The 23,716-nt window shown below is 58.3% G+C and overlaps 1 protein-coding gene across 20 annotated transcripts; it reads right to left on the bottom strand.

Annotated features, from left to right (window-relative positions):
* Positions 1–310: 310 nt before the first annotated feature.
* LOC123948974 (mas-related G-protein coupled receptor member F) lies at positions 311–12,662 on the bottom strand. 20 transcript variants are annotated; one of them, XM_046016214.1, is made up of 7 exons: positions 12,572–12,646; positions 12,222–12,343; positions 11,779–12,028; positions 10,410–10,511; positions 8,585–8,698; positions 7,873–8,016; positions 311–5,724 (listed from the first exon to the last, which is right to left on the bottom strand). In XM_046016214.1, exons 3-7 carry the CDS (start codon positions 11,938–11,940, stop codon positions 4,741–4,743), a joined length of 1,506 nt encoding a protein of 501 aa, XP_045872170.1. In that variant the 5' UTR covers positions 11,941–12,028; positions 12,222–12,343; positions 12,572–12,646; the 3' UTR covers positions 311–4,740. The 20 variants fall into 20 exon arrangements, with proteins under 20 accessions (XP_045872170.1, XP_045872171.1, XP_045872169.1 ...); XM_046016215.1 differs by lacking the exon at positions 12,222–12,343 and having other exon boundaries at positions 12,576–12,662; XM_046016213.1 differs by having other exon boundaries at positions 12,222–12,655.
* Between the last annotated feature and the right edge of the window lie 11,054 nt (positions 12,663–23,716).

Genomic DNA, 23,716 nt, shown 5'->3' with positions numbered 1-23,716 from the left:
CTCCGCACCCCCGCCCCGAGGCCGACCGGACTCGTTTCTGTTACTTACCACGTGCTGTGCAAATCGGCCGGAAGCAGTCTGTCCTGTGTGACCTAGAGAGCCTAAAGCACAGGGGTGCGGGGCGGGGCGGGGGTGGCCAGGCTGGGGGTGGGGTGGGGGTGGGGGCCTGGGACTCTGGGGCGCTAGGATATTCTTGGTGGAGGGGGTGCTGGAAACAGACATTCCACGCAGCGATTTGGTGAGGTCGCGAGTGTACACACGTGTGTCAAAGATCATCGACTGTGCATTAAAACAGTTCATTTTATTGTGCGTAACATCAACCACAAGAATTTTTTTTTTTTTTTTTTTTTTACAAAATCTGCCTGGGTAGGTGAGCCTTCTCCCGAATTGCCAGGAAACTTAGCGCTGGCATTCTGACTCACTGGGGTGGACTTTTCCATGACCTTTTGTTCTGTGAAGGGAGTCCTGTTGTCTCCAGCCCCCAGTGGCCTCAGATACAGGACTTTGGTGCTCACTTTCCGAGTTGCCCTGAATGGACCGGGTGGACGGGGTGATCTCTGCGACGTGTTTTGGTAGCTCCCTGGTCTGGTCATGCACTTGTTTAAGAGCACATTTCCTTGGGCTGGGCTTCTTCCCATCCGGGGAGAGATGACTGTTAATGGACCCATCCCTCCATCCCACCTTCTAGATGGATCCTGCGGCTCCTGGAAAAGACGGGGTGTTTTGGCAGAGGATTCTAGACCGAGAAGTGCTCAGGCTTCAGAATTCTGGCCCCAAAGAGAAAACTCCGTTATCTCACAAGCACAGCTGGCAGGGGGTGGGAGCCAGTGAGGCCGATGCCAGAGAGGCGTTCCGTTTGGTCTTACGAAGACGGGCCAGGAAGACGGGAAGAGGCCTCAGCTCTCAGGCTGTGTGTGGTGCTGTGTGCCGAGCACGAGTCCCCGGCCTGTCGCCTGCCTGCTTCATCTGCCAGCTGCCCAAGCCTGGGTTGTGCCCTCCTTTGGTCTCAGGCGCTGGACTGTGGGCTCCAACAAGGCCAGTCTGGGTTGTCCTTGCACTGTGATGGGCCTGTCCTGTCTAGTCCATGCGGCGTCCCTGGGGCCCCTACTGCTGGTGCTTTGCTGGTGGGAACACAGAGGCCAGCGGGCCTGGGTTCCAGGGCAAGCACGTGGCCACCAGAGTGGTAGGACTGTGACTGGGGCTCCACCCTGGGTGCGGGCAGGCTGTCCCTGGGAGCCCAGCTGTGCAGATTAAATGAGCTGGTGGAGGTTTTAGCCCAGGGCCCACTGCACACAGTAGGTCCCCTGTGAATGGCAATCTGTGCCCTGCTCGCCAGGCTGGTATTGGTTCTTTCCTTGTCCCTCCTGCCTGGCCACCCTGTTCCCTCTTAGAAGGGACACTTGCCCCTGTTCCAGAGGCCTGTGCCGGATGTGTGAGAAAACCCAGGCCCACAGCTTCCGGGTGGCAGTACCCTGTCTCCCTGAGGCTTGTTCTTGACTTTCCACATTTGGCCCTGGTTCTCACGTGCATCATCCAGGAGTGTGCTTGTCCAGACAGCCGTGGGGGGGGGGGGGGCACCGAAAGCAGGGCCCCACAGCCCAACCCTGGCGGCTCTGCAGTCCTCGCCCCACATATCCGGTGGTGGTAGTAAGTTGTGCTTAGTAACAACTGGAGTGGGAGGGAGACCAGCGTTTCTTCCTTGTGGGGCCACCTACGAGCTCCTTAGTAGAGATGGCGATACGCACCCCTTGAATTCGACTCCTGTGCAGTGGTCAGGGGAGGGCGGTTCGACCCCTTGCTCCAGAGTTCCATGGTGGAGATCTGTGATGCTCGGGTCCCTCTGCTTCCTGACTTTCCCAGACACCAGAAAGAAGGAGACTGGGGGTGGTCGCAGCTGAGCTGCCTTTGCTGGGGGGACCGCAGAGGCTCCTGTGCCCCACCCCAGCAGCCAGCTCCCTGGGCCCTTTCGTGACTCCATACCCAAGGCGGAAGGAGGAGCGTGTCCTTCTCTTCTGCTCCTGCCTCTCCGTGAGCACAGATGGGAGGTCGTCTGGGGTGTGGACAGGGTGTGCCGGCAATCCCCATGTGGTTGGGGACTGGATGGGGGAGGAGAAGCCTTGCTCCCGGGGAAGATTGTAGGGATCCGCACCTGAGGAGGGTCCAGAGGCCAGGCAGGGCCGATCCTGGAGTTCACCCCCCACGCTCCAGCCAACTGCCCACGAAGCATTGCCAGATGCTGTTCTTGTGGGGCTCCAGCCCCTCCCCGACTTCCAGGTCCTGCAGTGAGTGAGGCTGCCCGCCTGCCCACTGGGCTGGGGCTCTGAGCTGCTGCAGCTGGGCTGGGCAAGGAGGTCAGTTCATGCTCCTAGAGGGGTGGCAGGGGGTAGCTCCTGGCATTAGACTCAGGGCCAGAGGCCTAGGGTGGGAGCTCCTGAGGAAGAGGTGAACCTCCAGGGACTCGGATTCACTGGGTCCCAAGACAGTGGCTCCTCAGAGGCCTCCTTGGCCCTCTTTAGGACTAGGAGGCATTTCTCCCCGGTGGCGGCCTGCTGGTAGAAGCTTTCCCATTGAATGGGTCCCGCCCCTCGTACGTGTCCTCAGGACCTGACTTGGCTTCTTTGAGTCCCCAGAAGTATCAGAAGTGTCTCTGCTTTTTTGGGATTCTTGGACTGGCTTGCGGGGGTGGGGGGATGGGTCAGGAGGTGGGGGGAGTGTGCGAGGACGGGGAGGGTGCACCCAATGCTGCGAGTGGGAGAGGCCGGCGCCCTGGCCTCCACTATCTGAAGCCCTTCTGCCTCCAGACACTCGGGGTCCTCTCTCCGCAGAGCAGGGACCTTGATGGAGGAGCCGCTGGGCCTGTTGGAATGGGGAGCACAGAGTAGAGGCCTGGAGAGGCCAGGAGGAACGAGTCCACCACCTGGGGACTGGTCGCCAAGAAATGCATTTGGGGGTCAGTCCACCCCAGGGTAGTCCTTCAGCCCTTGCTCTGGGTTGACCAGGGTAAGGCAGAGCAAGTTCAGGGTCTGCGGGTGGAATGCCGGGCGCCACCTGGGCCAGCAGGAGAGGCTGGAGATACTGACGCACTCTGGGTGGGCAGGCAGGTGGTTCTGCTAGCCAGCTCCCTCCATGCCCTCTCCCTGCTTTCTGCAGATGGGGGCCCTCCCCCAGCCTGGGCCACTGGTGCCTCTGCCCTGGTCTGTCCTTGGGCCTGTGTAATGAGCAGGTTCCCCCAGAGCTTCCAGGCCATGGGGCTGGGGTCCCAGGCTGGACACCTGCAGCCCAAGACGGGCCTCTTCGGGGACTGGCTGGAGAGGGGCAGGGGGCAGTCAGGGAGCCTCTGGCCCGGCCCTAGTTGAGCTGTCTCCTGGGAGGGGCTCCAGCCTATTGCTGGGCATTGGGGAGGTGCCAAGGTCAGGGAGGCCAGTCCCAGCCCCGCCTCAGAGAGGGTGGGAGAGCGAGGGGCATTCTGGACAGGTAGCAGGAGGAGAAGCAGCAGCCATCCCCAGGGAGCCTCTGTGTGGACACGCTGTGTTCCACGACAGGACCTGTATTAAGCACCACAAGGCCTGGCACTGAGTAGGCATAATGAAAACTGTTTCCAGGGGGACCAGAGTGCCCTGAATGGGTGGGAAAGGGCATAGGCTTTAGCCAAGAGGACAGGGTGGCTGACCAAAGCTCTAATAGGCAGAGGGGTGGATACCCTACCAGGAGAGGGACCACCCCAGAGGTGTAGACGGATCAGCTGGGAGAGGACCACAAATGCCAGAGTACAGAGCAGGTTGGGTGGGTGGGGTGTAGCTTGGAAAGGCTACCATCTGGGCTGCTCGTCGCCGACGGGGCCTCACTGTGGAGCAGGTGCAGACAGGACAGAAGGCAGGAAGCCTTGCTCAGTGCACGATATAAAATGTTTATTGATATACATTTATTGTCTTCTATAAAACTTGCATTGGCTACACGGGGCCCCTGTGCTTGGAGGTGGGCTGGGGTGGCCAGGTAGAGCCAGAGCCCACTCCCGGGTGGGGACTGGAGCCCAGAGACTCCTGGACAGTGGGCCGAGCTTCGAGGACCAGGTGCACAGCAGCACGGACATGCTGTGCTCTGGGAGGCTGCCCAGGGGCTGGCCCGCAGGGAGTCAGAAATGAGAGTGACCTGCCTCAGCTGCCCAAGGCCGCTTTCTGTCTAGCTGCTTGCCATGATCGGAAACTCCCTCATTAAAGTCACCAAAGGATTCGGGGCGGGGATGTTGGGTGCAGAAGGATGGAACTCCAGGGCAGGTTAGCCAGAACTCTCTTCCAGATAGCACCGTCGCATTCAGGTTGGCTCACCAATATTGCCTTGAGGGGGCGGAATGGAGAGAACAGGTGCCTTGACGGGGGCAAAGCTGCTGCCCCGAGCGGGGACAGTGGGCTGGCTACACTATTTTCAAGGAGGCCTGATTGAAAGGGGTAGGAGAGGGATGGGGCTGGGTGACCCCTCCGTCCCCTCCTTTCCCGACCAGCTTCTGGCCACGGAGGAGAATGGCGGGAGAAGCCTGTCCTGGCCAGGGGGCCTGCATGTAGGTGGCTGCTCGGTCTCCCAGCCAGCCACCCCAGAGCCTCCAGCCCACGGAGAAGGAGGCACGAGGAGCCAGAGCAGACCTTCCTCCTTGCACTTGGGCACTGTGGCAGCGGCCCAGCTCCTGTCTCGCAGCAGAGGGTCTCTGGAGGCCGTGGCCCCTGCCGCCCATCCGGCACCTGCCTCTCAGGACGCGTTCCCCGTGGGGCACTGCATCTCCATGGTGACCGTGTTGGGCGTGCCACCCCCGGCTTCCCCCAGCTCGGCGCCGTCCCGCAGGGCCCGCTGGAAGACCACCCGGAGAGGCTCCCACAGCCGCTGGGACTTGTCCCTCCCGGCCAGGAAGTAGACGACGGGCTTGGCGCTGCTGTGGGTGCACATGCAGAGGTCGGTGACGTACTCAGGGAAGGGGGCCGGGATCTGGAAGACCCAGAAGAGGAACCAGTCGATCCCCAGGTAGATGGAGGACACGAGAAACACGGACACCATGGCCAGGATGACGTGGTTGAGCTTGGCAGAGCGCTGGCGCCGCCGGGCCCGGCATTCGACGTGCAGGATGAGCAGCAGGCAGGGCAGCACCATGAGCGGGCAGAAGACGAGGAACAGCAGGATGCCCAGGAAGGTGTCCATGCGCCCACAGGCGCTGCCGGAGCCCCGCGGGGCCAGGAACACACAGCAGTAGTGGTGGACGCCGGTGACCACGAGCGACAGGGTCCAGAGCAGGGCGCACACCACGGCCGACAGGCGCTTGGGCCGGCGGCGCCAGTACCAGACGGGGAAGACGACGGACAGGCAGCGCTCCGAGCTGACGGCGGGCAGGAGGCTCACGCCGGCCACGAACGTGCAGAGCCCCACGACCCTGGTCACGGTGCGGACGTAGTCGGCGAACGTGCCCAGGAAGCCGCCCGTGTTCAGGGCGGAGAACACAGCCTTGCTGAAGAGGTAGCCGACGTCGGCGCCGGCCAGGTGCAGGAAGTAGACGGAGAAGGGGCTCCGCTTGATGGAGAAGCCGAAAAACCAGAGCACCAGCCCGTTGCCCACCAGGCCGCACAGACAGAGGAGCAGGAAGATGTAGTTCATGACGGCAGGCGGCGGCAGCATGGTGATCTGTTCGATGGTCAGGAAGCCGCGGCTGTAGAGCTCGGGGGCCTCACTCACGTCAGGACACATCTGGGCGGGTGCAGCAGAGGGGGAGACACCTGTGATGCGGGCCGGGCCCCACCCCCGACCTGCACCTGTGTCCCGGCTGATCACCGGGGGAAGCCAATGACCTGGCTGGAACGAGAGCAGAAGACAGCCCTGCTCCCACCTGGTGCCCCTGCTCTGTGTCCCCATGTCTGCAGCTAGCTGCCTGGAGGAGCAGGAGCAGGGCCCGGGACCGCCCACCTGTTGGAAGAGACTCTGCTCCAAAGGTGTCTTTGTCACGAAGATACGAACAACGGAAGAACCTTTCCAGGTCGAGGGACCCTGGTGAGCCATGGCCAGTAGATACGACACCTAGATTTCAGAGCGGCCCTACGGGTCACCGTGAAGGCTGTTAGCGGGGTGACAGGGAAACGCTCGTCTGGACCGGGTATCCTCGTGCTGCCCCAGCGTTAGATTTTCTGAGTCGGAAGATGCCCTGTGGCCCTGTACCGGAAGCTCCTTGTTCTCGGAGGCCCCAGGCTATTCGGGGGCAAAAGGGGGCTTGATGTCTGCAGTTTATTTTCCAACAGTTCTGGGAAAGATTCTGTCATGGGAGGCGTCGAGAGAAAACGCAGGCGACAAAAGCTACCTGCTGGTGAAGGACACACCTGTCCGCACTGCGCTGTCCTTGCCGATTTTCTGTGCACTGGCCATTTTTCACACCAACATGTGAAAATACTTATTTTAAAAAAGTGGAATGAAATAATTGAAAAGGTGGACCCTGGCCCTGACTGGAGTGGGAGCCTGTCCTGTCGTGGGATCAGAGAAAGTGGTCCCCTGCAGGGCTAGGGTGACCCTGGGTGTCTGGATCAAGAGGGATCTGGGTGCGGCCCAGGCCCCCCCCCCCCCGGGGAGGTGGAGACTTGTGGCGCTCTGGGGAGGCACTCTGATGCTCGAACAGTCTGGCCAACCGAGGGCACGGGGCTATCTTGCCTGCAGGGTCTGGGCTGGGGACGAATGCGTGAAGCTGGGCCTGGAGCAGGACACTGGTTTGGGGGCGTGCAGATGAGAGCTCCTGTCCCGAGCAAAGTGGGCAGCTGCTCTGTTCCAGCTGGTGGGTGCTGGGGGGCCGGAGGGGGGGGCAGTTGAAACGGGACCGTGGGCTGAGTGGCCCGTCATCCTCTCCGCCCTCCCCAGAGAAGCCAGAAAACCCAGGATCGTAATGTGAACTCCCCTGATCTTTAAATGTTTGCGTTTAAAAAGCATCGTGTGGGCCAAACATAACACATCCACAAGCTGGATTCCTTCTCAGGCTGTCACTTTGACCTCCCATTCCAAGCGACAGGGCTGCCCGGAGCACCGTCACTCCCCTCCTTCAGCCGGGCAGACGTCACTAGTCCATCCCAGCACTCCTTCCCACAGAGCCTGAACCTGACACCCCCGCCCTAGTCCCCGCCAGACCCCCCCCCAAGTGTAAGGCTGGGTATCGGTTCCCATTGCTCATGACTCTCCCCAAAAGGAAACAAACGGAAAGGTTCTTGAGGCTGGAACATTCCACCGCCTTCCAGATGGTCCCCAGCTTTGCCAGATACCCCATAACGGGGGGAGGGAAGTCTGTCAAGGGAGTCTGCAAGCAGAGACTGGAGGTGTTGGCCAGACACCTCTTTGGGGGGACCGTGAGGTCCAGGCAAGCACGTTAAGGGGGTCTTATATACCAGGCACGCTTATTGGCTCAGTGTCTCTGTCCGTCAACCTCCAAACCCCTTAGCTCGCTCGCTCTTCAGCCTTTCCTCTTGGTGGCTTTGACCACTCCAGGCCATGGAGCAGTGGTCCCCAAGACCCAGTGCCCAGGCAAGCCCATGCCGAGGGATCTCTCAGAGCTCCTCACAGGCTGGAAAAAGTCTGCCGTTCCCTCCCCGGAGTCAGAGCGGGAGGGCTGGTGAGTCACGGGGCGTGTAGCTACCACCCCAACCACATGCGGCCTTGGAAAATGCCTGTTCTCAGCCCGGCCCCCCTCCCTGGGCTCTGCCTTTTCTCTGGGGATTTCTGGAGACTTCTCCCCAGCCCGTCCCATCTCTTCCTCCCGTGGCTGCTGCTCTACAGTGGTCACCAAGGGAGAAGACCAGGGGCCACAGGCCCCGGGCAAGAGTCCAGGCTCTGTTCCGACCTCTGGGCTCATCCCAGTCGAGGTACCGTGCTGTCGTGAGCCTCCGTTTTCTCCAGTGTGGAGGAGGTTGTACCAGATGAACTCAGAAGGTCCTTCCAACGTGGAGCGTGCTTTGCCCAGGATTGAGAAGGGAGCTCCGGAGTTTTCCAGGAGCTCAGAGAAGTAGGGGGCTGGGAAGGGCAGAAGGGGTGGGTTGGCTTGATGCCTTGTTGGGGTCTTGGCCACAGCCGGTGCCGAAATGTAAACCATGACTACCAGACCCTGGCCTTCAGCAGCCTGGGCAGGGTGGCCCAGCGCCTGTGGGGCTCCGTGGGGCCCATGGCTTTCAGGGATGCCTTGGAGCCAACTCTTCCGGGTCTCCTGGCAGGGCCTGGCCGGGGGATGTAGCTGACCCCCATCTCTTCAGGGAAGAGCAAGGCTGCTCGAGGTCAGAACGGCTCACACAGGGTATGCACAGGGAAGGGATTTGAGGCTGCTGGGGATACTGGCGACCGGGGGGCCCTGGGAACAGGGCTGGGGCACATAGCCCATAGGGTCTCCTGCCCACCACTGTGTCCTGAGACAGAGGACTGGTCTGCGTGGCAGAGTGCAGGGGGAGGGGACGCCGGGCTGAGCCTGCCTCTCCCACCCCACCCCTCCTCTCCCACCCCACCCCTCCTCTCCCACCTCACCTCTCCTCTCCCACCCCACCCTGCCCCACTGTGCCCGGAGCCCCCTCTGCTGCCCAGCAGCACTTGCCTTACTCCGGCTGCCAGGATGGGCCTCCCAGGAGCAGTTCCCCACCATCTCCAGGCCTGGCGAGTCCAGACTTCTCACGGCTCTGCTCTCTGGGCGCTGGCCCGCACACTTCTCCTGGCAAAGGCAGAAGGGCGGGCGTCAGGGCAGCCGTGTTCCCCGCCAGCCTAGAAGGCCCCTCCACCTTCCAGCCCCCCCTCCCCGCCCCCACAGCTGTCTCCTTAGAGGAAAGGCCAGCAAGCAAGCACCTGGCTGCCTCAGAGGCAGGCTGTGCGGGGACACAGGACGGTCCTGCGGGGTCCAGGGCGGGTCATGTCTGCACACACTGCCCCCTCCTGCCCGGGCTCCGCGTTCACGCCTTTGTCACGGCCAAGATGCTCACTGATACTTGCTGGGGGAGAAGCCTCTCGCCTCACCCCTTCTTGCTTGGTCTGTGTGATTTCTGAAGCCAGGTGGCTTCTGGGGACAGGCAGTTATGCCCACATGCATTGGCCTTGCACGTCCTTTGTGCCAGCCCACGGGGGCTCAGGGCTTCCTGGCAGGCGGTCCCAGCCACAAGGTCAGACCCCATGTTTGTAACACGCTGCGGTGCAGGGTCTTCCCACAGTTGGTGACTGCAAGGCAGGACAGCCTGGTCACCCATCAGCATCACTGACCCCACCATCACCCCCGGGACGGTGACTCCCAGCCAGGAGCTGGACACCACGCCAGCCAGCCAATGGTCCTCGTTCCCGGCTAGGAGGCAGGAATCATCATTCCCCTGTGACGGGGCCTCCGAGGATCAGGGAGGTGCGGCCACCTGCCCAGGAGTCCCCATGGTAACACCTGCGCCCACTGTAGCCCGGGAGATTTGCGTGTCGTTGAGCCCCGAGGGGCTGCAGAGGAAGCACAGGTGGAGGGAGCTGGCCAGGAGGGCCCCGCAGCGGCCCTGGCCCCAGGCTGGAGGCCGGGCTGGGGTGACAGCCCACGGAGGGGGCATCCCTGCCTGACGGAGAGAGCTCCATCCTGGCCAGGCAGAGCTTCTGGGTCCACGTGCCCCAGGTCCCCTTTGAACGGACTCCTGCTCCCCAGTTCGAGCCCTGCACCAGCAGACAAGCACGGAGCGGTCCCACTGTGTGGGTGGAGAAGCTGAGGCCGAGCTGGAGGCCACTGGCCATGCCCTCCTCCCCAGAGGGAACGCTGGGCTGTTCAGCCAGCATCCCCCGCAAGTTCTTCCCGGCCTGCCGTGGCCTGTGGCCCTCCGCTCTCCCAGCCAGCATGGGACCCAGGCAGGCGCGCCTGTCATCCGGCGGGGAAGGGTGGCCAATGGCGGCCTGCGACCCCTTTCTTGGACAGTGTGGCCATGTGCCCCGTGGCATGGGCAAGTGTGTGTGTGTGTGCCTGGCGTGTGGGTCACAACGCGGCATGTGGTGACAGCGGGGCGGGAGCCCTTGTACTCCAGAGGACGTGGGTGTGTCCGGTGCGTGCCACTGAGTACGCATCTGGAGCCCCACCCCCTCCGTACATCATCGTGACTCCGGCCGGGCCACTGGCCCAGCTGCCTCGGACAGGCCTTCCCTGCACACTGGGGCTTGCCCAAGCTCTCCCTGCCCGCAGGCTACCGGCCTTGCCCCCATCCTTGCTGGTTCCCTTTGCCGCCCACTCATAATGCTCCCCGTCTCCCTGGTGGTCCCCTGATCGCCTGCCACCCCATGCTCGGGCCCTCGCGGATGTCCTGGCTGCCAGCCTTGTCCTTTCACCTCAGCCAGGTAGACGGCCCGCCGATTCCCAGATGCCCCCCAAGGGCGGCCAGCTGGGGCCAGGCACGAAGTCAGGGCCCCCAGCTCACCTCTGGGGGTCGCTTCCACGGGTGGGTGTCCCTAGTGAGTCTCTGGGCTTTCCTCCTGCCTTGCCTGGGGCAGTCCGAAGGGCTCGTGCCCCCTGCAGAGATCTAGAAGCCAAGGGAGCCCCGGAAGGGCCTTGAGAAGATAGGTGTGTGACGTGCGTGTGGCGTGTGTGTGAGCATGGGTGTGTGTGTGTGCTCCTCGGGCTGGGATCCGGCTTCTGCTACAGCAGAGGGAAAAAGCTGCCGGCTCCGTGCACTTCGGACCCTCCCTTCCAAGCGCCAGGCCTTCAAGGGCTCCAGCCGCCTGTCTGTCTCCTCTCCTTTCAGCCCACCTCCACAGCCAGCCCCACACTTGCCGGGGACCGATGAGGCTGTCCTCCGGAAGGCCCAGGTGGGCCTAGTCAGACTGCAAGCCCCCAACCCGTCTTCCCAGCCCCTCTCTTCCCAGCTGTCGCCAGCCGCGCCACCACAGGGAGGCTGCATTTCTGTTCCAGGGCCGGGGTCCCCTGCTCGTGGCTCGGCTGGAGGAGGCTAATCTGGGGACACCAGGGGCCGTCTGCAGGGGATAGGATGGGACGCAGCTGCCCCGCCTTCTGTGCCCAAGCTCAGCGCCGCTGAAGGGGGGCCGTGCAGCGCGCTCGCTGGCGGACATGGGAGAGCCATCTCTCTGCGCTTGGGACGCGGCTGGCTGGGTGTTCCCTTCCTGCCCTTCCAGAAAGCAGACTTGGGTGGCTGGCATGGGTGGGGGTAGGGACAGAGCGGGACCCCCCCCCAGCCAGGAGGACAGAGCAGGAGTTGGAAGTAGAGGACAGTGTGGGGGTTGGGCACTGCCACCCAGGACAGGGACTCTCAGAGCCACGGCAGTGTGCCCGAGTCCTTTCTGGAGCCTCAGGGTTCCTACTCGGAGCCACGTGATGTCTGGGGGCCGAGTGCCCTGACAGCGCCCACCTCGTTCTCCCTCCCTGCCTGGCCTTCGCCCTGCAGCCCTGGTAGCCAGAAAGCCCACCCCTGGGCCGCAGCCCGCCCGCCCCCCGCACAGCTACCTGCAGCTGTCCTGACCTTCCGAGGTCTTTCCTTCTCAGAGCTCGACACTCGCTTCTGGCCGCGGATCCCCGGGGCAGCAGGCCAGCTCAGAGCACGGCCTGGAGCCTCGGAAAAGGCGAGCTCAGAGTCGAGGACAGCCCTTGCCTGCCTGCCTGCGGAGGAGATGGCTTGGGGAGCAGAACCCGCCCCAAACCCAATTCCAGGCCTGGAGGGAGGGGGAAGGGGAGGAGGAGGGGAGGAGGGGCTGAGCCAGAGCTGGGATGAAGCTTCAGGAAGGAATGCCCCGCTCAGGAGCCCCCCCCCCCCCCCGCGCCCCCCTCAGCCTCACTGGGAGCTCATCTCCCTGCCTGGTGACGTCATGTTGGCAGGAGCACTGCTGCCGGAGTCCAGCTGTTCCTTTGCCTCCGTCCTGCAGCTCCGCGGGGCTGCCCTGGAGAGAGCACGGGGCTGTGCACTTGCTTGGTTCCTTCCTTCTGCTCCCACTGGGCATTTCGGGGCATGCAGCCCCAGGAGGGGCAAGTCCCCTTGTACTCAGGGCCTGATACAGAGAAGCCAGGAGGTCGCGAGGCGAGGGCTCCCTGGAGAGAGAGTTGTAGGCACTTTTGAGAGGTAGGCTGAGCAGCAGGACAGCGGAGCCACCCCGGGGCCACCCCATCCCCCTTCCCACCTGGAATCTGCCCAGGGCCCCCTGCTGGTGTATGGAACTGGGAACCCCCTTTCCCCGGCCCTAATAGCAATCAGATGGCGCAAGTGGAAAATCACAGCGCTTGCCTGGGGATGGGGGGGGGGGCTGTGCGGGTGGCGGGCTGTGCGTGCGTGCTCCGCGGGGGATGAGTCAGGCTTCCCCCCTACCCTTCGAGCCTTCTCAGGGTCCTGGGGCAGTAAGCCAAAGCCTGAGGGGGAGATGCAGGAGTCCCAGGGGTGGCTGAGAAGTCAGAGGTGGTACAGAGTGGCTTCCTAGGGAGCCACGCAGGAAGGCCCCCCGCCCCTTGCCCTGCGCCAACGTTCTCATGCCCCCGGGAGCCCAAGGGAATTCCCCGCAGCGCTTTCCCTGTGGGAGCAAATGGTGCCCAGCTTCGGGGTGGCTGGAAGAGGACCCAGAAATAGAGCTTCCCTTGCACCTGCCCTGGGAGCTCCAGGCCTCTGGCCCCTGGAGGAACCCGATGTCCCTGCCCAAGTGCCAGTTGCAGAGTGGATTTGTTCCCCGCAGGGTCCAGCTGGTCCTCTGGGGCCTTTGTTTTAAGGAGAGCTTGAGGGGAGGGCTCTAGGACACTGAAGCTCTTGGCCACGCCCAGGACGAGAGGGAGGCTGGGCAGGGAGGGTGCTGACCCTCCCCTCCTCTCCAGGGCAGGCCAGCTGGGGCCCAGCTGGGCTGCTTGTTTACGTGGGGAGGTGGGGGTGGGGGAGGCCGGGGGAGGCTGAATCCAGGCAAGTTCCAAGTGTAATTGCATTTGGACACTTAAAAGGAATCGTGTGAAGGCAGCAGCTCTGAGGTCCACGCCTTATTTGGTCTGGAAATTTGTTTCTTTCAAAACTAAGGAGAGGTGCTTGTAAATGGGAATGCCATCCTTGGCCTGAGTTTGCTGGGGTCCCCTCGCCACCCAGTGTCCCCAGCTGGTGTCCCCACGTGGAGCAGCACGTCAGGGCTGTGGGGGACAGGTCTGGAGGCCGGACTCCTGCAGGGACAGTGGGAGAACCCCCCCAGCTGGGCTGGCGCCCGAAACTGTGGCCTCAGGCTCCATGTGTGGGCCTGGCGGCCCTCACCCCTTCATGCCCGCCCTCCCGCCACAAGGTGGAGGACCATGCTGAGGTGACCCAGCCATGGTCCCTGCTCTCTCACATCCTGGCCTCACGCTCTGAGCCGCTCTCACCCTGCAGAAAGGAACTTTATTTTTAAGGGTCCCCTGCCACAGCCCTGCCACACCCCACTCTACGCCCCCTCCTGGGGGTGCAGGCCAGGACCCTCCTCCGCTGGGGTCCCTAGGGGTAGGAGGCGGGTTCTGGCAGGGCTAGCTCACGACAGCGCCCATCTGGGGTCCCCCATTACCCAGCTGCTCCTGGATGAGGGGCAGGGTGTGGAACAGCCTGTGGCTCCTCCCGTGGTCCCTCCGACCCGTGAGGTTGCCCAGCCCCCAGTGGAATATTCTGCTCCCGCAGATACTCACTGAGCATATGCTAAGTGCCAGGCACTGGGGCCCAGGCTGATGAACTGGACAGTCTGTGCCCTCGGAATAGAAGTCAGGCAGGGCGGCTCAGAGCCAGATGACCAAAACATGTGTAAAAGCACACCTGGACAGAAGGCCAAGTCGATCAGGATGGCTTCTTTGAGGAGCGGACGATGGAGCCCATGGGAATGCCGGGCAGGGATGACTCCGGTGAGAAGGGGAAGGGAGGCATCCCTAGCAGAGAAAATGGCACGAGCAAAGACCCTGGGGTAGGGAGGCATGTGGCACAGGTGAGTTGGGGTAGATGAGACCCCAGCTGCCAGGCAGCTGTGAATGGCCCCTCCGGACCCAGGACCTGGCCCTCCTTGCGCTGACTTCACTTTTCTGCTGCCGCTTGTGCCATGTGCTTGGAGGACAGGTGCAGGGCTGACTAACAACCACAGCTGCCCCCCCCCCCCCCCCCCGCATCCTGTGAGCCAGGGCTTGCCTCAGTTCCATCATTCAGTCCTCACAGCATCCCCCGTTTTACAGATTCATTCAGCGTGTACATCCTGAACACCTACTGTGTTCCAGGCACTGTGCTGGGCTCTGGGAATCCCCCGATGAATGAGATAGATAGTGTTCCCTGCCTGCAAGGTGCCCAGGCCGTGCAAGTGAGGAAACTGAGACCCAGGTAGCAGCTCTGTGTTTCCCTTGGGCCCCCGCATCCCCACTGCAGGGCCTGAGCCAGGGGCGGGTTCTGCCTCTGCATGCCCAGTACTGGGTGGGAAGGTGTCAGGATAGATGAGGAGAGATCCAGAGCCCTAGGATCTAGTCCTGGCTTTGCCTCTGATGAACGGAGGAAACTGGGCCTCAGTTTCCCCAGTTGTCCCATGGAGTGGGGGGGGGGCAGGGACTGGATGATACCTTGCTCCATGCCCCATGCTTACCCTTCACTCCAGCTCTTGAGGCTGGTTCTTTTTTCACAGAGGGCTACTGAGATACAAACAATTCACTTCTCTAAAGCATACAGTGGTTTTAGTACCTTCACAGAGTTGTGCAGCCATAACCACAATCTCATTCGGGAACATTCTGTCACCCTAAAAAGAAACCTGGTACCTGTGAGCGGTCACTCCACATCACCCTCCCCAGCCCCTAGTGACCAGGCATCTACTGTCTGTCTCCAGGGATTTGCCTGTTTTGGACATTTCATAGAAGTGGAATCACACACTCAGTGGTCTTTTGTATCTTGTTTATTCCATTCAGCAAAAGGCTTCAAGGTTCATCCACTTTGGGGGCACGGGCCAATGCTATGTTGCTTTTTATGGTCGTAGGCTGGTTCCTTAGGGCCATGTGCTCTAGGACCTGTTCTCTTCCACTTGACTAAGATCCTCCAAGAGACAAGGCCAGTATAGACTTGGTCTGCATCTCCCAGGTTAACCCCTTTGCCCTTTTGTTTTCAGCTCTGGAGATTAAAAAAAAGGTCTCTCTGAGGTATAGGTGGCTTTCCTGATGGGCAGGGATGAATGGGGTCCCCTCCTCCACTCTCCCCCTTCTCCAACCAGGGGGACCATCAGTGATGGAAAGTGCATCTCAGGAATTTATGCAGAAGCCTACATTCTCCTTTGTCCTGCATGTGGGAGATTATTCATTTCTTCATTCATGCATTTGTTCATCCATCCATCCATCCATCATGCATCCATCCACCCATCTATCCATCCATCCATCCATCCATCCACCCACCCATCCACCCATCCACCCATCCATCCACCCACCCACCCACCCATCCATTCATCCATCCATTCACCATCCACCCATCCATCTATCCGTCCATCCGTCCATCCACCATCCATCCATCCATCCATCCATCCATTCATCCATCCATCCACCATCCATCTATCCATCCATCCATCCACCATCCATCTATCCATCCACCCATCCATCTATCCATCCATTCATCTGTCCATCCACCATCCATCTATCCATCCATCCATCCACCCACCATCCATCTATCCATCCATTCATCTATCCATCCACCATCCATCTATCCATCCATCCATCCATCCATCCACCCACCATCCATCTATCCATCCATCCACCCACCATCCATCTATCCATCCATCCATCCACCATCCATCTATCCATCCATTCATCCATCCATCCACCATCCACCCATCCATCTATCCATCCATCCGTCCATCCACCATCCATCCATCTATCCATCCATTCATCCATCCACCCATCCATGTATCCATCCATCCACCCATTCGTCCATCCATCCACCCATCCGTCCATCCATCCATCCACCCATCCACCCACCATCCATCTATCCATCCATCCACCCACCATCCATCCATCCACCATCCATCTATCCATCCATTCATCCATCCATCCACCCATCCATCTATCCATTCATCCATCCATCCACCATCCATCTATCCATCCATTCATCCATCCACCCATTTGTCCATCCATCCACCCATCTGTCCATCCATCCATCCACCCATCCATCCATTCACCATCCATCTATCCATCCATCCATCCACCATCCATCTATCCATCCATCCATCCACCCACCATCCATCTATCCATCCATCCATCCACCATCCATCTATCCATCCATTCATCCATCCATCCACCATCCACCCATCCATCCATCCATCCATCCACCATCCATCTATCCATCCATCCACCATCCACCCATCCTTCCATCCATCCACCCACCATCCATCTATCCATCCATCCATCCACCCACCATCCATCTGTCCATCCATTCATCTATCCATCCATCCATCCACCCACCATCCATCTATCCATCCACCCACCATCCATCTATCCATCCATCCACCATCCATCTATCCATCCATCCATCCATCCATCTATCCATCCATCCATCCATCCATCCACCCACCATCCATCTATCCATCCATCCATCCACCATCCATCTATCCATCCATTCATCCATCCATCCACCATCCACCCATCCTTCCATCCATCCACCCACCATCCATCTATCCATCCATCCATCCACCATCCATCTATCCATCCATTCATCCATCCATCCACCATCCATCCATCCATCCATCCACCCATCCGTCCATCCATCCACCCATCCGTCCATCCACCCGTCCGTCCGTCCATCCATCAACCCACCCATCCATCCACCCACCCATCCATCGATCCATCCATCCACCATCCATCTATCCATCCACCATCCATCCATCCATCCATCCATTCACCATCCATCCATCCATCCATCCACCCATCCATCCATCCACCCATCCATTCATCCTATCCACCCACCCACCCACCTATCCATCCATCCATTCTTATCTACATTTAACACATACTTACTGAACACCAACAATGGTGCTGGGAAGAAATAGTGGATAAATCAGAACCGGAGGAGGGGAAGGGCTCATAAAAGAAACAACTGAACACAGAAATTCCTAGTGAGATCCATGCAGTGCAGAGAATGAACGAGGATGGTGATAGAGAATGATGTGGTGAGATGGTGGGGAGATGTAGTCAATGTAAGCCTAAAATATTGACACTCTAACACCCAGGTCTGACGGTGTGTGACCTTACAAAGCAAAAGAGACTTTGCGGAGGTGATAAAGCTAAGGGTCTTGAGATGCGAGAAAATCCTGGATCATCTGGGTGAGGCCGCGTGGCGACAAGGTCCCTATAAGAGGGAGGCAGGAGGCTCAGAGTGATGTGTGATCAGTGGGGTTGGTGGGGGAGATGAGGTGGGAGCTGTGATGACCGGGGTCGGTGGGGGAGAATCCTCATTAGTGATGACTAATGAACAAGGTCGGAGGAGTACGGAAAGGAACCTTGAGCTAAAGAATGCAGGTAGCTCCTGAAGGTTGTAAAAGACAAGGAAGTGGGGTCTCCTCTAGGTGCTTCAGAAGGGTCGGGCCCTGCCTCCTCCTTGGTTTTAGGTTTCTGATCTCTAGAACTAAAGAGAATAAATGTTTGTTGTTTTAAGCCCCTGGGTTTGTGTCCTTTGTTGCCGCATCATCCAGGAGTAATACAGGTGGCAGGTGGCACTTTTGAGCAAGGTGAGTGCCTTGGAAGCTCTTTCTGCTTGAGTGAGACCTGCAGCATCCAGGATAAGAACAGCAGGTGCAAAGGCCCTGAGGCAGTAAGGATTCGGTGTATTAGCAGAACAGAAAGGGCGGCTGGAGGGCAGGAGTGTGAAGGTGTAGGCGATGAGGCTGGGGAGGTGGGTGCCGCCTCTAGCCCCCTGCCAGCCCAGGTGGAAAGCTGCCTCCTGGAGCCCAAGGTCAGGATGCTTGTGGGCACAGCATCTTGGCCAGTTTCCTGTCTTTCCAGTTGGATACTCTCTGCCTAGTTTCCAATTCCTCACTTCCCTAAGGCCCAGAAATTTCCCAACTTCACACTTCTCTCCCTCCCCATGCCCTGGACTCAGGGCAGGCTTCTGGCAACTCTGGCCTGGCCTCCCTGTGATTCCCCTCCACTTGAACTATACTTAAGATTTTGGGACAGTGTAAGCAGTTGACTTGGTGATGATCTCAGGAAGCACTACAAGGCAGTGGGGAAGCGAGCTGAGGAGGAAAGGAGTCATGAGAAGACCCCACCTTGTTAGAGGGGGTCCAGTCTTCAGCTCACCATGGCCTCAGCCTCCGTCATTGGCTCACTGTGACAGTCAACCCTGCAGACCCAGACAGGAGCCTAGGGTGGGTGGCTGGAGGGTGAGGAGATAGGCTGAGACCAGCAGTCAAGCTGACCGTCAGACCTTCAGGGGGACTGGGGTAGACGGAACCCTGATTTGGGGGGGCAGCCTCCTGTTGCACTAAGTCCCAAAGTCATGTTCCCATCTAGGCTTGTGTCGTGCATACGTACAAGTGCGGTGAAAGTGTGTGTTGGTGCCCACATGAAACTGGTTACAGTTTTCCCTGGGACTAGTGGAAAATCGTAGTGTCTTCTCAGGTCTGGGTGAGCTGGTGTCTTCTGTTTGTGGGAGGCCATGGTTCCTAAGCTTTCTGGCACAAGTAGGTATTTTCCAGAGAAAACTCAAGATTGTTTTGCTTCTGTTACATCTGTTTGATCTCGAATTTCCCCTGAAGCCTGGTTCCATCTTCCAGATGAACAGATCACATTGGTTGTGTGTATGTGTGTGTCAGGTCTTCTTTTCCATTTTTTAAGAAGATTTATTTATTTATTTTAGAGACGGGGGTGGGGGGAGAGAGAGAGTATGGAGAGGGAGAGAGAAACCCAAGCAGACTTCGAGCTGAGTGTGGAGCCCGATGCGGGGTTGATTTCACGACCCTGAAATCACTTAACCAGCTGCACCACCCAGGCGTCCCTCAAGTCATCTTTTTTCTTTTCAAGAAGTTTGAAGTTCCGGGGCGCCTGGGGGGCTCAGTGGGTTAGAGCCTCTGCCTTCGGCTCAGGTCATGGTCTCAGGGTCCTGGGATCGAGCCCCGCATTGGGCTGTCTGCTCAGCAGGGAGCCTGCTTCCTCCTCTCTCTCTGCCTGCCTCTGCCTACTTGTGATCTCTGTCAAATAAATAAATAAAATCTTTAAAAAAAAAAGAAGTTTTAAGTTCCAGGATATTCAAAACGTGGTGGTGAAATGAACCCAATATAAAATTTGCCATTTTGATCATTTTTAGCTGCCCAGTTCTGTGGCATGAGCTACATTCATTGTACTCTCTGTCTCCAGAACTTTGTGTCCTGCAAAATAGAAATGCTGTGTCCATGAACCATTCACCCTCCAGTCCCACCCTCCCCCTGGCACCCGTCATCCTACTTTCTGTGAATTTCATGACTTTAGGGAACCTCACAGAAGTGGGATCACACAGTATTTGTCCTTTTGTGACTGGCTTGTTTCACACCAGTTAGGGTCCTCATGCCCATCTGTCGTAGCAGGTGTCGGAATGTCCTTCCTTTTTAAGGCTGGATACTGTTCCGGTGCTGGGATGGACCTCATTTTGCTTGTCCACTCATTCACGAAGGGATTCTTGGTTTGCTCCTATGGTTGGCCGTTGCCCATCCTGCTGGTGTGAACACACCAAGTATCTCTTTGCAAATGTCTCTTTGACACCTGCTTTCAGTCCCTTTGGGGATATTCTGGAAGTGGAATTGCTGGACCCTATGATAATTCTAGTTTGATGCTTTTGAGGACTCACTGTGCTGTTTTCGTCCTCCCCAAGTCCCCCAGGCAGTGCCCAGCAGAGACTGTTTCTCCACGTCTTGGCCAGCACATGGCATTTCCCGTTGTTTTCCTAGCCGCCTCCTGATGGGTGCAAGGTGGGCTCTTGCTGTGGTGACCTATACTTTACTTTCGAACAAAGAAACAGTACTGTCCTACCCGATAGAACCCAGCTGTCCTTGACAACCAAGGACACACTGACCTTCCTTCCAGAAGAGGAGATGCAAACTCCTTTCAGCCCCTTATCCGTGTCTGGGTGGTGTTCATTCCTTCTACCTGTGCCATATCCCTTCTGGATCTTGTAACTTGAACAGCAGACACTGGGCAGCCACTATGAACACATTTCCTATGAGCTAGAACAGGAAGGGGAGCGGGGGGAAGAGCACATCCACACCCACAGTGGCCCTTGTTCCTGCAGCTCCAACGAAGCAGGTAAGACTTCCTTTTCCTCTACCTGTCCCAGACCATTCCCTTGGCCTTCTGCTCTCATCTCGGCTTGGCTTGGTTCTTTGGCGTGGGGCTCTAACCTGTGTCCTTGAAGGTTCCATGCCCTCAGGGGCCTACCTCTTGGGTTCCTGGAGTTTCCCCCACATGCCTACCAGGACCTGGGAGTTCTGAGGGTGTATGCTCCCTGCTGCCTGGTAGGTCCCCAGTTTCTGCTTGGAACCAGGACCAGTCATGCCAGACAGTATAGCAAGGCCCCTCTTTGCCTCTTGGTTCAGAGCCTAGATGGCATCCTAGGGTCCTGCTGAGCCCATGCAAAGCAGGGCGGCTGGGGACACAGGCTGGGGACACATCGGGACCAGTCATCTGGTCCACCTGATTGTGGGGCGTCTCCTCTGTGAAGCTGGCCTTTAGGGAGGCTTTATGTGGGACCCAAATATCTCTCTGCCCGCTCGGTGCCCACTAGAAGAGAGTCTTCCCCAGACCTTCTGTGACCAATCTTGTTTCTCCCGAGTCCCTCACCCTCCATCAGGCGCCGCCAACAAGGCAGTGTAGACCTTCTCTGACCATTGCTCCTTCCAAGTTAAATGAAAATCCAGGGATGTTGTTGGAAATTCTGTCCTTACAGCCACTTCAGGACGCCCTCCGACCACCTCCCTGGGGCTGCGGAGCCACAGCCATCTACTTCCTGTTGGGTCACGCGGCCCCAGCTGTGGAGAAGCGACATGGGCGCCTGGACGAACCGTAGAGTATTCTCTTGTCCTGGACCCCGCTCAGACCCGGCAGGCATCAGCTGGGGGGTGGGCACACGGCATGACACGCCTGTTACATCCCGAGTCTAAAGCGGCCCATTAGGCATCATGCTGCTTGCTTCGTCGTCGGAACCGTCTGGTCCAGCAACTGGTACTTCCTCTCGGCGGAGATATCGCTACGCACCCCAGACAACTGTAGCACTGGCCGTTTCACTGAGCTCGCAGACCCCCGCCTTTTGTGGGGTCCACGTCCCACCTGCTGGTAGGCATGCGTCTCACCGAGATTTCTAGAGTATTTGTGCCTCTGGCTCATTAGGTCCGAGCTGCACAGTGTCGTCAGTACCATGAACCAGCATGTTGTCCTGTAGAATGGCGAGGTCCCCCAGTCATGACGCAGGGCTGGAGCACTGATGGGCCCAAGGGAAGATGCGGCAGGGGCACTGTTGTCGCTGCCCAGTGGAACCAAACTTCCCATTTGCTTGTTTTATAAATAACGAGTTTGGGGAAAAAGGATTTGCTGGGTGTTGGGAGCATGTTGATTTGCTCTGGTGGAGACCCCCCATATCTGGAAGAACATGCGAAACTGAATTCACCACTGATTGAGTCCACAATGTTCCTTTCGGTGTTCGATTTTGTGTGTGTGGGAGGAGAGAGAGAAGCAGTTCTGGGGGATTCTGCTCAGCCATTTCTGCTACGACAGCCCGCCCCCTGCCAGCCAGGGAACCACCACCTGCTGAGATGGTCTATCCCACCCTGCTTTCCAGAACAAGGGGGATGAGTTCATGGGGACTTGGAGGACCCACGAAGCTTGGTATGAGATGGGTCAGTATCAAAACCCTGTTCATTGCTTGACCCCCAAAAAGAGGACCACAGGGGTGATGTGAGTTTCCCAGAATTCACATCAGCTCGGACCCAGGGTGCTCTACTCTACCCCTCACACATCTGGATCCTTCCTTTCCTCCATTACGACTGCCCAAGTAAATGGCCTCTTTGAGGGAAGGCAAGGAGATCTGTACATTATACATTTTTGGTAGACAAGCAGGGTCTTTTCTCTGGGGGCTCCATAAAATCTGGGGCCTGGAGAAGGGGTCAGGACTCAATACCAGAGTGATTCAGGCAGGTCTGTTGATCAGATCTAGAGGGTTTTGGCTTATTCCAGTCGAGGAAGGTCTCAGTAGGGCTGCTCATCTGTTTGTGAATTATGTTAAATTATAGTCATTCGGGTAACGAATGGTTGACTCTCAGCACTTTGTGTGATTAAACCAAACATTTTGCTGTCAGATACTTCACAATCAAGTAGCCATTGTCAAAGATCACCATGGGTCAAGCTCTTCTGGTGATTACTGTTCTTATTATGGCAATTACGTCCTCCTTGGCTCTCTGGCCATGGGCCACATGGGGCGCTATCATCTCTGTTGAGTTCTGGAAGCCCATTCCTGGGAAGCCCCAACATTACGTTTCTCCCACTTTGGTCCAACACCCTGGGGGTAGGGGCCGTTCCCATATATATTCTTGAAGTTCCCGCCAGTAAGAATGGAAAACACCTGTCAATTCTTGTGCATAATATGTCTTCCTGGGTCGGATTTTGTTGCCATGCTCCCGGACTGTTCTGGGTTTGGAGGTAGGTGCAGATCTAGAAGCAGGAGGTCGAGGTGGGCTCCTGAGGACGTGCCTAGCTCAGGAGTGACCCTTATAGTTCTTCAGGTTAATGACCTTCGAAAAAGGACAGGGCTGCTTTGACCAGCAAGAGCGTTTCTGTGGAATTTGGACATTCAGCGTCTTCACCTGCATTGGAGTCTTTCCAAATGGAATTCATTCCAGTGTTCAAGGCTCCCCTCTTCCCCATTTGATGCCCTAATGTAACTGAGGAGGGGCACGTGGCCACGAGTTGAAATGGTCGTGTCATGTGGAGTTCAGCTGCCCCGTCGGGTCAGAATTTGGGTTTGGATTTTCAGAAATCTCCTGTGGCTATAAGAGATGGGGGGCTTTTTTCAGGCAGTCGTGGAAGTTTTCTGATGCTTTACCTTGGCCATGCACTGAATAGTTAATGCCTTGAGCTCATTTTTCCTCCCCTCCTAATTTTGCTGTGGAGTTAGAAGAGGCCCGCCGACTCCATATCATGTACACTCTGCTGGGCGTGGTTGTCACTGTCAAGGAAGAGGTTGTCGCTCGATCCTCTATGGTACGTGCTGGAAGCCTGGTTGGGCAGAGCACACCGTGAACACCCCCGTTCATCGCTGACTTGAGAAATTACAGCTCCCATCTTCCCACCAAATTCCCACCGAGCAGGATGTGGAGAAGTACGTATTATTCAGCCTTCAAGGTCAGGGGCTCCGGAAGTGGCCAATCCAGAGCATCTCCCTTGCAATGAACGTCCGGTGGCAGGCCTTGATCTTGGAGCGGTGACCATCAAGGAGGGAGGGCTACAGAGAGTGGCTTCACTGTGGAAGCTTGCTGCTCGTGGGTCCCCACCAAGGTTGCCTGTCGTGGATGATCTCTGTCCAGTTCCCGGACACCCTGTCCCGAATTCCCCCCAATAAACCTACATCTCCATTGCTGTCTGCGGGCCTTTTCTTCAGTCTCGCTGGGTTATCACTGGTGTTGGCTTAGAGTCTGCTGGGTGCAGCCGCACAACCTCTGTGGGGCTCATGGTGATTGTTTAAGTAATTGTTTTGGCCCCCTGGTTGCGTGAACACTGGTGTCCCAGTCACCACTGGCAGTTAGGCGCCTTTAAATAGAATCAGGC

Source organism: Meles meles, chromosome 8 (genome assembly GCF_922984935.1).
Source record: "Meles meles chromosome 8, mMelMel3.1 paternal haplotype, whole genome shotgun sequence".
NCBI lineage: Eukaryota > Metazoa > Chordata > Mammalia > Carnivora > Mustelidae > Meles > Meles meles.
This window is presented reverse-complemented; position numbering and strand designations above follow the sequence as displayed.

What these genes read in the sequence shown, in the direction of transcription:
- LOC123948974 (XM_046016209.1), bottom strand. Translation starts at nt 12,105, where the DNA reads ATGGGGTGGCCCCGGGGTGGCTCCGCTGTCCTGCTGCTCAGCCTACCT. An exon ending in CGTGGAAGCGACCCCCAGAG is followed by an intron (nt 8,699 to 10,409) that starts GTGAGCTGGGGG and finishes TGCCTTTGCCAG; the next exon opens with GAGAAGTGTGCGGGCCAGCG. An exon ending in ATCCTGGCAGCCGGAGTAAG is followed by an intron (nt 8,017 to 8,584) that starts GCAAGTGCTGCT and finishes TGCCCTTCCCAG; the next exon opens with CCCCCTACTTCTCTGAGCTC.